The sequence below is a fragment of the Panthera leo genome, chromosome C2, assembly GCF_018350215.1.
Source record: "Panthera leo isolate Ple1 chromosome C2, P.leo_Ple1_pat1.1, whole genome shotgun sequence".
NCBI lineage: Eukaryota > Metazoa > Chordata > Mammalia > Carnivora > Felidae > Panthera > Panthera leo.
The window spans coordinates 141,805,437-141,819,228 of NC_056687.1; the positions used below are offsets into that span (position 1 = coordinate 141,805,437).

At 36.4% G+C, this 13,792-nt stretch overlaps 1 protein-coding gene across 3 annotated transcripts in view; it reads right to left on the bottom strand.

Annotated features, from left to right (window-relative positions):
* The window catches only part of NGLY1 (N-glycanase 1), a 62,908-nt gene that overhangs the window by 32,465 nt on the left and 16,651 nt on the right, over positions 1–13,792 (bottom strand). For all 3 annotated transcript variants that reach the window (XM_042954471.1, XM_042954470.1, XM_042954472.1), the window contains one exon: positions 530–695. In XM_042954471.1, coding sequence (XP_042810405.1) covers positions 530–695 — 166 coding nt within the window. The remainder of the gene's footprint in view (positions 1–529; positions 696–13,792) is intronic.

Consider the following 13,792-nt stretch of genomic DNA (forward strand, 5'->3'; position numbering starts at 1 on the left):
ACTGACTGAGCCACCCAGGTGCCCCCAAAATCAAATTTTCAAATGAAGAAATTGAGACCTAGAGATTAAATTACTGGCTCAGTGATGTACGGTAAAGTGGCAGAGCTGAATTTCTTCCCAGGCAGTTGGCTTCAAGATCCATACTCTTAATCAGTAAATACTATCTCTTTATTAACCAAAGTGAGTCAATGGTCTAATCATATAGATTAATCTTGAATGTGTTTTCTGTCTGATTCACATTAAAATTTATTAAAAATGCTGTATGTTCCACAGACTAAAGTTCTACTATACCTAAAAAAATTCACATACCAATGATTAAACTGCAAATACATACTGAAGTAAGAAAAAAAAATGTTAATAGATGTGTCCATAAGATATGTGCAATAAAATTTTACTACTGTTTTAACTTGAGACATCAACATATTAATAGGTTAGAATTTTATGATGTATACAGCAAAAGGCATCATTTCAGTATTTCCATTTAGCAATGATGTATATTTAGCAATGAACGGTTATATAAAGCCACTACCTTTATCCAATTTTCTAGCTCTAGATAACTTTTCTTGAGATCTCCTTTTTAGTTCTTGGACTGGAATACAAGCCAGTGCTTTTTCCTGGAGAGCAAGGTTCTCATAGACCAGCACATGCTGAATGTTGGACCGCAGAACTTTTAGAATGACCGAATCAGTGGTAACCTAATAGAAAAAAATACTGAAGTTAGCTCTTCTCCATATGCTACAAAAATAACACGTAACAGAAAACAATGGTTCTATGATTTCATAGATAAAGAGGAATGTATGAATTTACTGAAATACACATAACTATACTCAAAACCTTTATAAAATTAGTTTTAGGAGATACCCGTATCTGGGTCACAGTCTAAGATACGTCTATTTTTTTCCTCTGAATATATTGTATCATTGAGGATGCACTTAAACAAGAATACGCTAAATGCTTGATTACAAGTTTGGATCAACACACTGCTCTGAGCAATGCATGTGAATAATACCTTTTCCACTTCAAATCCCTGCAAGTATCATCATTTTTGAAAAAAAAAATTTTAATGTTTATTTTTTGAGAGACAGAGAGAGTGAGCAAGTGCATGTAGAAGAGAAAATCCCAAGCAGTCTCTGCACTTTCAGTGCAGAGCCTGATGTGGGGCTCAAACTCATGAACTGTGAGATCACGAACTGAGCTGAAACCAAGACTCGGATGTTTAACTGACTGAGCCACCCAGGCACCCAGTAACATAATTTTTTAAGAAAACTCTATATGGCATTAACAAGGGAGGAGTACTCTTGAAGGGATCAGGAATTTTGAGAAATTCCTGAAGGAGAAAAACAGACACAAATGGATTAAAGGAAAAAAAACATGGCAATATGCACCCCCCCCACCCCCACCGCCAAGAGTGGTTACACAAACTAAAAAATGTTCTCAAAGTAATCCCAAGGGTAGAGGAGCCACAGGATCCAGAGCAAAAAAAGCCTTGGAACAAGCATCAGGAACACTGGCTGAGCTCTGCAGGAGGGACAGCTAGCATTTTCTCCACCCTATCCCCATCACTCCTTGTCAACAAAGAAGTATACCTCTCAGCAGTGAGGGAGGATGCTGAGACTCCCAGAAGCAAAGAAAAACTTCCAAGCTCAGAACTGCTGCTTCTGGTACAGCCTACCCTGGTAGCATGTGCTACCCCTCCCTACAATTGCTAGAAGAAGATGCTGTATTCACAGACAGGCTCGTGGGAACTCTCAAGACTCACTGCATCTGCAACAACCCAAACTGTTGAGAAGACATACTAGCATCAACATCGGAAGAACTAACCCTGTAGCCACGGCAGCAAATACAGAGACAGACTATAAAAAAGTCTATCTTCAGAGATTTGAGGGTATACTGTATTCAGCAAAAGACAACTACGGATCCTGGAAATTAAAAATTTAAACACTGAAAGGACAAAGTACAGAGGGTGTCAAACAGTAGAATAAACATAGCTAAAGAGTGATCAATTAGAAGACTGAACCAAGACATTTTCTGAGAATGTGCCAAAAAAAAAAAAAAAAAAAAAAAAAAAAAATCCCTCCGCCCCTGCCCAAAAAACCCAACAAATAGACACTGAGTATAAATCCAAAAGTTCCCAAATCCAGCCAACAGGAAATCTAGAAAATAGAGTAGAAAAAGTGGAGAAGAGAAACTTCTCCAAGAAATAGCAGAAACCAATAGTTGAAGAAAAGAGCCACTACGAATGGGGGGATAAAACTAGGCATATAATAGGGATATTTCATAACAGTAAATAGAAAAAATCCTAATATGCTCTAATGAATCAGACATCTCATTAGAAACATTTAAACAAAATCTTTGAAATTCTGAGGGGTTGGGGCACCTGGGTGGCATCCGACTTGGTTTCAACTCAGGTCATGATCTCATGGTTCATGAGTTCAAGCCCCACAGTGGGATCCACACTGACAGTGCAGAGCCTGCTTGGGATTCTCTCTCACTCTCTCTCTGTCCCTCCCACTCCCCCCTTTTAAATAAATAAATAAATAAATAAATAAATAAATAAATAAATAAGAAATTCTGAGGGGGGCGCCTGGGTGGCTCAGTCAGTAAGCCTCCAACTCTTGATTTCTGCTCAGGTCATGATCTCGCAGTTTGTGAGACAGAGCCCTGTGTGGGGTCTGTGCTGACAGCGCGGAGCCTCTTGGGATTCTCTCTCTTTCTCTTGCTCTCAAAAATAAATAAAGAAACGTTTAAAAAAAAAAAAAGAAATTCTGAGGGAAAATGACTGGAAAACAGGATTCATACCCAGCCAAACTAATCACACAAAAGGGCACAAGAAATATGTTTTCTGATATGTAACAGTGTAGAAAGTATACCACTCCCAAATCTTATCTAAAAGAATTCTTAGGGAAGTTATTTTCCCCTCAAAATATAATATATTCAAAGTAAATAAACAGATCACCCAGTAGAAACCGAGATAAAAGAAGCAGGAACAAGTTAAAAAAATAAACTAGTAAAACCTAAGTTCTGATTATTATAAATAGTAACTGAACAGCAATATCTCAAATCTTCTCATAAAGAAGGTAGCAGGGAAGAAAGCAGAAAAAGTAAAATCTTTCTGAGGTTCCTGTCTTGTTATAACATGTTGAAAAAAATACATTTATATATCATATATACATCCATATATATACATATATATACATGTATATATATACATCCATATATACATATATATATATGTACATCCATATATACATATATATACATGTATATATATGTATATATATGTGATATATAAATGTATTTTTTCTAACATGTTATATAACAAGTATATATATATATATATATATATAACACGTATATAACATATATATATGATATGTAAAAGTAAATATATATGTACAAAATTAAATATTTGCATTAAAAACTTAAATGCAATAGAAAACCAAAAAGATATTTAACTTTTTTTAACTTTTAAAGGGAAAATAATTGAAGAAAATGTTTTCAATATAAAACAGAAATGGGAAAAAAAACAAAAGCAAAGGACACAGGCAACACAAAATAAGATGTCAGAAATAAATTCCAATATATTAGCAGTTATGATAAATATGAACGGGTTGTATGTGTGTTTATTAAAAGGTAGCCAAGGGGTGCCTGGGTGGCTCAGTTGGTTATGTGTCTGACTTCAGCTTAGGTCATGAGCTCACGGTTCAGTTCGTGGGTTCGAGCCCCACATCAGGTTCTCTGTTGTCAGCGTGGAGCCTGCTTCAGATCCTCTCTCTCCCTCTCTCTTTGCCCATCCTTTGCTTGTGCTCTCGCACTCCCTCTCAAAAATAAACAAACATTGAAAACAACTTAAAAAATAAAAATAAAAGGTAGCCATAGCCAGATTAAGTTTCAAAATACAAATTATTATCTGGCACAAAAACAGACACTCAGATCAATGGAACAGAATAGAAAACCCAGAAATGGACCCACAAATGTATGGCCAACTAATCTTTGACAAAGCAGGAAAGAATATCCGATAGAAAAAAGACAGTCTCTTCAGCAAGTGGTGCTGGGAAAACTGGACAGCAACATGCAGAACAATGAAACGAGACCACTTTCTTACACCATACACAAAAATAAACTCAAAATGGATGAATGACCTAAATGTAAGACAGGAAGCCATCAAAATGCTCGAGGAGAAAGCAGGCAAAAACCTCTTTGACCTTGGCCGCAGCAACTTCTTACTCAACACATCTCTGGAGGCAAGGGAAACAAAAGCAAAAATGAACTATTGGGACCTCATCAAAATAAAAAGCTTCTGCACAGTGAAGGAAACAATCAACAAAACTAAAAGGCAACTGACGGCATGGGAGAAGATATTTGCAAACAACATATCAGATAAAGGGTTAGTATCCAAAAATCTATAAACAACTTATCAAATTCAACACCCAAAAAACAATTAATCCAATGAAGAAATGGGCAAAAGACATGAATAGACACTTCTCCAAAGACATCCAGATGGCCAACCAACACATGAAAAAATGCTCAACATCACTCATCATCAGGGAAATAAAAATCAAAACCACAATGAGATACCACCTCACACCTGTCAGAATGGCTAACATTAACAACTCAGGCAACAACAGATGTTGGCGAGGATGTGGAGAAAGAGGATCTCTTTTGCACTGCTGGTGGGAATGCAAACTGGTGCAGCCACTCTGGAAAACAGTCTGGAGGTTCCTCAAAAAACTAAAAATAGAACTACCCTACGACCCAGCAATTTCACCACTAGGCGTTTATCCAAGGGATACAGGGGTGCTGTTTCAAAGGGACACATGCATCCCAATGTTTATAGCAGCACTATCAACAATAGCCAAAGTATGGAAAGAGCCCAAATGTCCATCGATGGATGAATGGACAAAGATGTGGTATATATATACAATGGAGTATTACTTGGCAATCAAAAAGAATGAAATGTTGCCATTTGCAACTACGTGGATGGAACTGGAGGGTATTATGCTAAGTGAAATTAGTCAGTCAGAAAAAGACAAATATATGACTTCACTCATACAAGGACTTTAAGACACAGAACAGATGAACACAAGGGAAGGGAAGCAAAAATAATATAAAAACAGGGAGGGGGACAAAACATAAGAGACTCTTAAATATGGAGAACAAACAGAGGGTTACTGGAGGGGTTGTGGGAGGGGGGATGGACTAAATGGGTAGGGGGCATTAAGGAATCTACTCCTGAAATCATTGTTGCACTATATGCTAACTAATTTGGATGTAAATTTAAAAGATAATAATAAATAAATAAAAACCATTATCAAATACTCTCTTTAATGTCAAGAACTATTTAAAGCACTGGAGATGGGTGTACAGGACAGACACGATCACTTTATGGTCTAAGGGAAGGAAAGGCATGAAACAAATAATGACAAAACTTACCATATTAAGTCAATAAATATTTGTGTATAAATGTGTGTGTGTGTGTGTGTGTGTGTGTGTGTGTGTGTGTGTGTGTTACATACTGGAAAAATAATGGAGACCAAAATAGTCAAGGACATTATCCTCACAAAGTAGTCTATGGATGCAGAAACAAATACTGGTATAACAATATTAATTTACTCAAATATTTAATGAGCCCTTATTATTTGCTATGTACTGGGGATATAATGCTAAGTTAGACAATTTATTCACAGGTATAAGAAAAGTTATAAGGAAAATACCGAGGATAATGACACTGTATAACAGGGATTCCAAACCTAGAATTCCCTGAAAAAATGGTATTTGTGGTAAATTATGAAGGATGAGAAGAGGCTAATAAGCAGGAAAGTGAAAAGACCATTCCTATCAGAAGGTACAGCACAGAGATAGCTGGGGAGTGTGTGTGTGTGGGGACATGCTTAGCAAATTATAAACGGTCAGGGAGCCTATCGCAGGGTTGAGAGCATGGAGAACCAAGGGGAAATGGAGAGAGAAAGCTGAGGATGAAGTTGATTGGTAAGCACTTAGATCTTTTTGGTCTCTTTCCATTGTGATGGGAAGCTATTAAAGATACTTAAGCAAGGGAGTAAAAGGATCATATTTGTGTTTTCAGAATACTATTCCAACTGTAGAGTGGAGAAAGGAGGTTATGAAAACACCCAAAGGGGTCTGTAGAACTGAGAGCTGATGGCTTCAAGTAGATGGCTCAGTAGTGGTAGAAAAGTAATAAAAAGAATTTAGGATTAAGAAGTCTTGGTGACTGAATTGGGAAGTCAGGGGGCAGTTAGAAAACTAGAAAAATACATTAGGAATAATCTGTGAATTTTGAATGAGCAACTAAATGGGGTAATAGTTGAGCCAATTATAGTAGAAGGAAAACCAGGAAATGATCAACTGAACTAAAGATGACAAACGGTCAAGTAAAAATGAACTGAAGAAAAAAAGTATATTAAATTTAGCAGCATGGAGATATTTGACAATCTCAGTAAGAAGTTTTGTAATAATGTTAATAAGGCAAACAGGTTGTAAGAAACTTAGTTGTGTAACTGTGTCCCAAAGTGGTCTAAGTGTACCAAAGCAACTCCACAAAATGGTCCACTAGAAAGTACACAGAAAATATTAGAACTTCTATTTACATTCTTCTTTTGTCCAAAAAATAAAGCAATTAAGTTATAATAATATTTAGAATTTGGATTATCGGTAGCTCCCCCCGAGGTTAGAGAAGCTCACCTGAGGAGAGAAAAGTACCACAAAGTACAGGGGGAGTTAACAACTGGCATGTTCACTCCTACTACTGCTTTCACCATATTACAAGGTTTTGCAATTCGTGTGTGCCTGGCTAAGTGAATTTACAGGTTATATTATGTAGTTTTCACTAATTAACCCTCAACCTGGCTTGGAAATATTACAAATACTTGGGGTACTTGGCTGGTTCAGTTGGTGGAGCATGCAGCTCTCGGTCTCAGGGTTGTGAGTTCGAGCCCTGAGTTGGGTGTGGAGATTACTTAAAAATAAAATTAAACAACAACAACAACAACAACAACAACAAAGATTCAAAGACCTCTAGGCATGGAAGCTAATACTAATACTGCAAGTACATGTAAACAAGAAGAAAATGGCAGGGCTAACTCGTATACTTTTTTTTGGTATGAGCCCTTCAACAGCTACATTTTAATGCCAAATTAAATACATAAATCACAATCTACTTAGATCTAACAAAGTTTGCCGCTAATTTCAAAATTATCAAGACTATTTAAAATACAGTTATACCCAAATTAATTCATTTACATCCACATCAATGATATATGATTAATACGTTTTTAAAAATTAAAAATATTATTGGGGTGCCTGGATAGCTCAGTTGGTTGAGCGGCCGACTTCAGCTCAGGTCATGATCTCACGGTCCCTGAGTTCGAGCCTCGCATCGGGCTCTGTGCTGACAGCCTAGAGCCTGGAGCCTGCTTCGGATTCTGTTTCTCCCTTTCTCTCTGACCCTCCCCTGCTCCTGCTCTGTCTCCGTCTCAAAAAAAAAAAAAAGTTAAAAAATTAAAAATATTATTTACTTGATAGCTTCTATTGACATTGTCTTACGATGAATATAATGGCATAATAGTATATATTTATATATAATTTGTGAACAAAATAATAAAAAACATATATATAATTATGTATATAATTCACAAACAAAAATATACATTGAAAGGATATGCTCAACATTTTACTGACAGGGCACATGATTAAAGAATGGAAGCTCCCGGGGCGCCTGGTTGGCTCAGTTGGTTAAGCGTCCAACTTCAGCTCAGGTCATGATTTCGCCATTAGTGAGTTCGAAGCCCACATCAGGATCTGTGCTGACAGCTCAGAGCCTGGAGCCCGCTTCAGATTCTGTGTCTCCCTCTCTCTGCCCCTCCCCCATTCAAGTTCTGTCCCTCTCTCAAAAATAAACACTAAAAAATTAAAAAAACAAACAAAGAACGGAAGCTCACTACACCAGTGTGTAAAAAGTAAAGATGCAATGATGAGTACAGGGGACTGACTCTTCCTGAAACTTTCTGCCAAGAAGAAATGAGAACCACTGGACGTGAAGGATCTAGGTAGGGATATTTGTATGCTGGCTTGTTTCTAAGACAGGGGTGCTTATAGGAAAGGTTCTTAAACATTAATCCACTTGTAAAAATGCAGATTTCCCAATTCCCGAATCTTCCTTTTGGAGTTAGCCAGTTTGGGGTTACACCTAGGAATCTGAATGTCCAGCTCATTCTGATGCAAACAGTCTAACATTAGATGAAAACTGGTCTAATGCAAGGTTTAAATGCCACTGAGAAGAATCCCCAAGAAAAGAGGATTCAAGACTGTGCACAGCCCATGTAAGATTACACAGGTAACAGAGAAGAAGGGATGCCGGGACAAAGGAGGAAGTGGCTTTTATTAAGAGCAGACACACCTCCCCGATTTACAGAAGGGACAAGTTCAACAGATGGATGAGGAAATATATTGAAGATCTGGTGATGACAAATCCAGGCTCTTCACAACAGGGAGGAATATGCTCCTTTACCAGAATGGATATAGAAACACAAAAAAGAAATGTCTCCATTTTTACTTTAAAGAATTCTTACAAAAATGAGGCACAGCAATATTTTTGTTGTTGTTCTTAAATGCAAGTTTTCATTTACTGAGAGTAAGGTAAGAACTCATCTAGAGATTTTTGTTTTCAATTTAATACTTCCAATCTGGAAATTACCTCATTCGTTGTGGTTTTAATGGCACTCAGACAATCCTGAACAATAGTTTATTTTCTTGCCTTATTTCTTTACATATTCTTTGGCACAGCTCCATGAGCACTAAGTGGTAAAACTAGAAGTCTGCTGATTGCATGGCGACCACAGCAGCTGGGTAACCATGTACACAAGGCAGCAGTTAATTGCCTGAGAGAGTTGAAGTAATATTTGGAGTCCAAATAGAAGTTTAAAATGCGCAATCTGTCTGGTTTTAAGTCAAAAAGATGTTTTTCTTCACTGATCATACTTGGATTCTAATTATTTTGGTTTCTAATGTGAAATATATTTAAGACACTATATACGAAAAAAAGATAATATGTATATTTTGCCAAATCATGCGATGAGACCCATGGAAGCTGTATTAGTAATTATACTTTTTTAGTAAAGGACCAACAGTCCCCAGGCCCATCAGTCTTCCTTCTACCTTTATGTAGCTCTTTGCTTTTGTGGCTTTTAAATTTAGAACCTGTTTTTAAACACAAAAGTTCCATTTAATAATTTTTTAATTATAGTTTTAATCAACTTGTGATTTTAATTACCTTATTTCTTACAAAACCTCCTTTTTTTCTACTTAAAGTAATAAATGTTGTTATGAGAAATTCTCAGGAAATACTGAATGGTGTAAGTAATATGGAATCACCTGTAATTTCACCCCCAGATAAAATAATGGCTAAGAATTCATTGTATAGCCTTCTAGACCTTTTTAAAATGAACATATGTGTGTGCATTTAAAAACATTATTTATTTATTTTTTAAGTTACTTCCAAGTTAGTTAGCATATAGTGCAACACGGATTTCAGGAGTGGATTCCAGTGATTCTTCACCTATGTATAAAAACCCAGTGCTCATCCCAACAAGTGCCCTCCTTAATGCCCCTTGCCCATTTAGGCCATCCCCCCACCCACAACCCCTCCAGCAACCCTCAGTTTGTTCTCTATATTTAACAGTCTCTTGTGTTTTGTCCCCCTGCCTGTTTTTATATTATTTTTGCTTCCCTTCCCTCTGTTGATTTGTTTTGTATCTTAAATTCTATGTATGTGCATTTTTAATAAGAAAATTGAAATATTATACATACACACATGTTGTTTAATTTTAGAATTCTGAGTTTACCTTTTTTCCCACATAATAAGTCTCTTAATGTCAAAACAGACCACATCATCATTTTTAACAGATGCTAAAAAAATTCTGGTATATGGATGTGTTATAATTTAAGTGATCCCTTATTGAAGGGTATGCAGATGTATTTTACCTTTAACAATGTTAGGTTCACAACAAGAAATTAGACATTTAAATCTTATGTCCAAATAGAAGACTTCTTCTCTAATAAAGATCATATATAGATACAGACTAAAAGGTTTCTTAAGAGATTAAGTTAGTTCAAAAATAAATCAACTCGGGGGTGCCTGGATGGCTTAGTTGGTTAAGCATCCGACTCCCGGTTTTGGCTCAGGTGAGTTCCAGCTTGGGATTCCCCCCCCTCACACTCTTTCCCTTTGCTCTCTACCCCATGCTCACAGGCTGGTCTCTCAAATAAATAAACATTTAAAAAATAAATAAATAAACTCATAAAAAAATCAACCAACTCATTTTGTTATCGTCTAAAAATATATTATATTTATAATTCCAACAGAATAATCTCAAATGGCAATTCTTTTGCTACTTTTTTAAAGTTTATTTTTTGAGAGAGAGAGAGAGAGAGAGAGAGCGAGCAGGGGATGGGCAGAGAGAGTGGGGGGCAGAGGATCCGCACTGACAGCAGAGAGCCCAATGTGGGGCTCGGACTTACAAACCTTGAGATCATTACCTGATCCAAAGTCAGACGCTTTACTGACTGAGCCACCCAGGTGCCCCTCAAATGGTAATTCTTTTAAATAAATAAATGTATACCCACATACACAATGGACAACAATTTCTAGAGTGGTTGGAGTTGATGAAAAGTCCTTTAACAATTCCACATACATTTAAAAAATTAGGCATATGCCAAATAAAAGTATGCACATAAACTAGCTGTATAATAATTGCTGAAGACTTATTTTAAGCAAATCATACTTCAGAATCATGTTTTCAACCTAGATAAAGTCACAAAATTGGAAATATAATGCTTTTAACATTCTAAGGTTCTATGTCTTTGAGAAACTATTTTTGCTATTTTGAAACTGCTTTTGGAGAGCAAAGGGTATAAAAATATATAAAGGGTTAACAGGAAATTATGTCCTATAGGAACACTACACACTCAGCATGTATAACCAGCAAATTTAAAAGTCAATTGAGTCATTAGAGAAATGCAAATTAAAGCCACAATGAGATACTACCTAACATCCACTAAAATTGCCATAATAAAAAAGACAATAACAAGTGTCAGTGAGGATATTGAGAATTGTAACATTCACACACTGCTGGTGAGAATGTAAAATGGTACAGCAACCTTGGAAAACAGCTTGGCAATGTCTTAAAACATTAAACATAAACTTACCACACAACCTAGTGGTTCCACTTCTAGAAATCTACCCAAGAGAAATGAAAACATATGTCCACACAAAGCCTCGTATGTGAATGTTCAAAACAGCAATATTCATAATTGGCAAAGATGGGGAAACCACCCAAAAGTCCAACATGGAATACTATCCAGCAGTAAAAAGGAATAAAATACTGATACATCCTACAATATGAACAAGCTTCAAAAGCATAAAAGTAAAAGAAGCCAAAGCAAAAAGCTACATACTGTGTAATTTATTTACATAAATATTCAAAAAGAGCAGCAAAATAAGTTTCTAGCAACCATCGCCTTTTATTTAATACCGATATATTCCAGTATTTTATATCTTAAAGGAAAAGCTTATTGGCAAACTTCATCAGTGACTATCACCTTGTTTTAGAATTCATGATTTTACTTGATGTAATTTTAACGAAAAATATTATAATAGCCGCGAGCACATCAGTGCTCAGGATTTGTCTAGTTTATATGCATGTTAAATCTTTCTCTTGCTGCTTGAATTTAGTCTATTTTAATTAGGAATTAGTACCCCCATTCAAAATGGGCAAGGCAGGAGAATATAATTATCAAATTCTGTAGTATAACAAGTAGTGGTGATGGATGCTTAAATAACAAAATACTTAAAACATTTTTTTAATGTTTATTTATTGTTGAGAGAGAGAGAGAGAGAGAGCATGAGTGTGTAAGCAGGGGATGGCAGAGAGAGGGAGGCACAGAATCCAGAGTAGTCTCCAGGCTCTGAGCTATCAGCATAGAGCCTGATGTGGGGATTGAACCCACAAACCATGAGATCATGACCTGAGCTGAAGCTGGACACCTAACTTACTTAGCCACTCTGTTGCCCCACTTTTTTAAACTACATATTCCAGTGATCTGCGGAAAACCAAGACTTGGCAATAAAAAACAAGATTCATTCTAATTTCTCCCAATTCCCTTAAGGAACTCAAAAAAAGTTACTGTGTTCCAAGGACCAGAGAAATAAGAGTCAGTAACAGACTGCCTACTAAAGGGATAGGTCTTTAAGAAAGTTTATTTTCTTCTAAATTCTGTATTTGTTTTGTCAATAAAATGGCATTTTGTTTTTAGTACAGCATCCAGTGGCTTTCTGGTGATTACAGAGTTTTAAAGACCTCAAAGTGTATCTGAATTGCAAGGTTAAGAATCAAAAAAAGGAAAGAGGTTACAGACGAGTTGGAAAATGCGAATGGGTTTCCTGAGCCAAAACAGTACTTAGTCTAGCAAACAGCTATTTTGTAAAATAAAATGTTTTCGTATATTATATGCTTTTCTGTAAAACTGGTTACTACTGTACATTTTAACCCGTAACAATGAGATCCAACAAAAGATGAAGTAGGGAATCTTAAAACATATATTTTAACACTATGATTAGAAAACATAAGAAATGGTGCTAAAAAATGAAGGAGTGAAAGGCGCTTCTGTATCAGCCTTAACTGCCAAACTGAAGACGTCAGGCAATCTAAGATGGAGCACACATGCTCATGAGAGGAGCACGAAAGAATCTACTGGGTGCATCTTAGATTTACTTTTTATTTCACCTTCTTTACACAATTCTCTTATAAGGTACATAACAGATTAGAAGTATATAATTTATAAGGAAATAGATGCCAGGTCAGGTACTCAACACCTACATTACTGTTAAGATGTGCAATCAAGAAAGAGTGGAAACCACTGTTCGAAAGAATGGACTGATTAGGGTTACGATTCTGTCACATTAGAGTTAAGCAGTCACATTTTTCTGTTACTCTGTGATAATTCTGTCACTTAATGAAGCAGCTCAGATACTTTACAGAAAGAATTATTATTACCAAGAGCAAACCTTTATAATTAAAAAAAGTTTTCACGTATGCTATCTCACGGAATGGCCACTGCCACTTAGTATTATTACTAGTTGACCTAATGTATCCAGTACCAGTTTCTTGAAAGCATTCACAAACACTAGTTGTATTTATTATTATTATAAATAAACATTAGCTGTAAGGACGCCTGGGTGGCTCAGTCAGTTAAGCATCCGACTCTTGATTTCGGCTTAGGTCATGATCTCATGGTTCGTGAGATGGAGCACCCCGCTGTCAGCGCAGAACCTGCTTGGGATTCTCTCTCCTCCTCTCTCTGCCCCTCCCCCACTTACACCCTCTCTCTTTCCACCTTCTCCCTACCCCTCTCCCGCTGGCATGCACACATCTCTCGCACACATCTCTCCGAGCTCTCTCTCTCAAAACAAATAAACATTAAAAATAAATAAAAATTAGCTGTGAAGTTAATGAGAAGAGAAAACATTTTAAAGACTTCAAGGTCAATTTAAGTAAATTGAAGCACTAATATGTTTCAGAGGAGTTAATCCTCCACAAAGAAAAAAGTATGGAAACCACTCAACAAGAATCACATGAAAGGACAGTGACTCTGTCTATTCCCCTGACAGCCCTTACCACCTTTATTCTTTATTTTTTAAAGACAAGTTTAGGGTCTTCTCAGCATAAACAAAGAAATGCCCAGTAATCATTTGACTACTAGGGAATTAATCAACTGA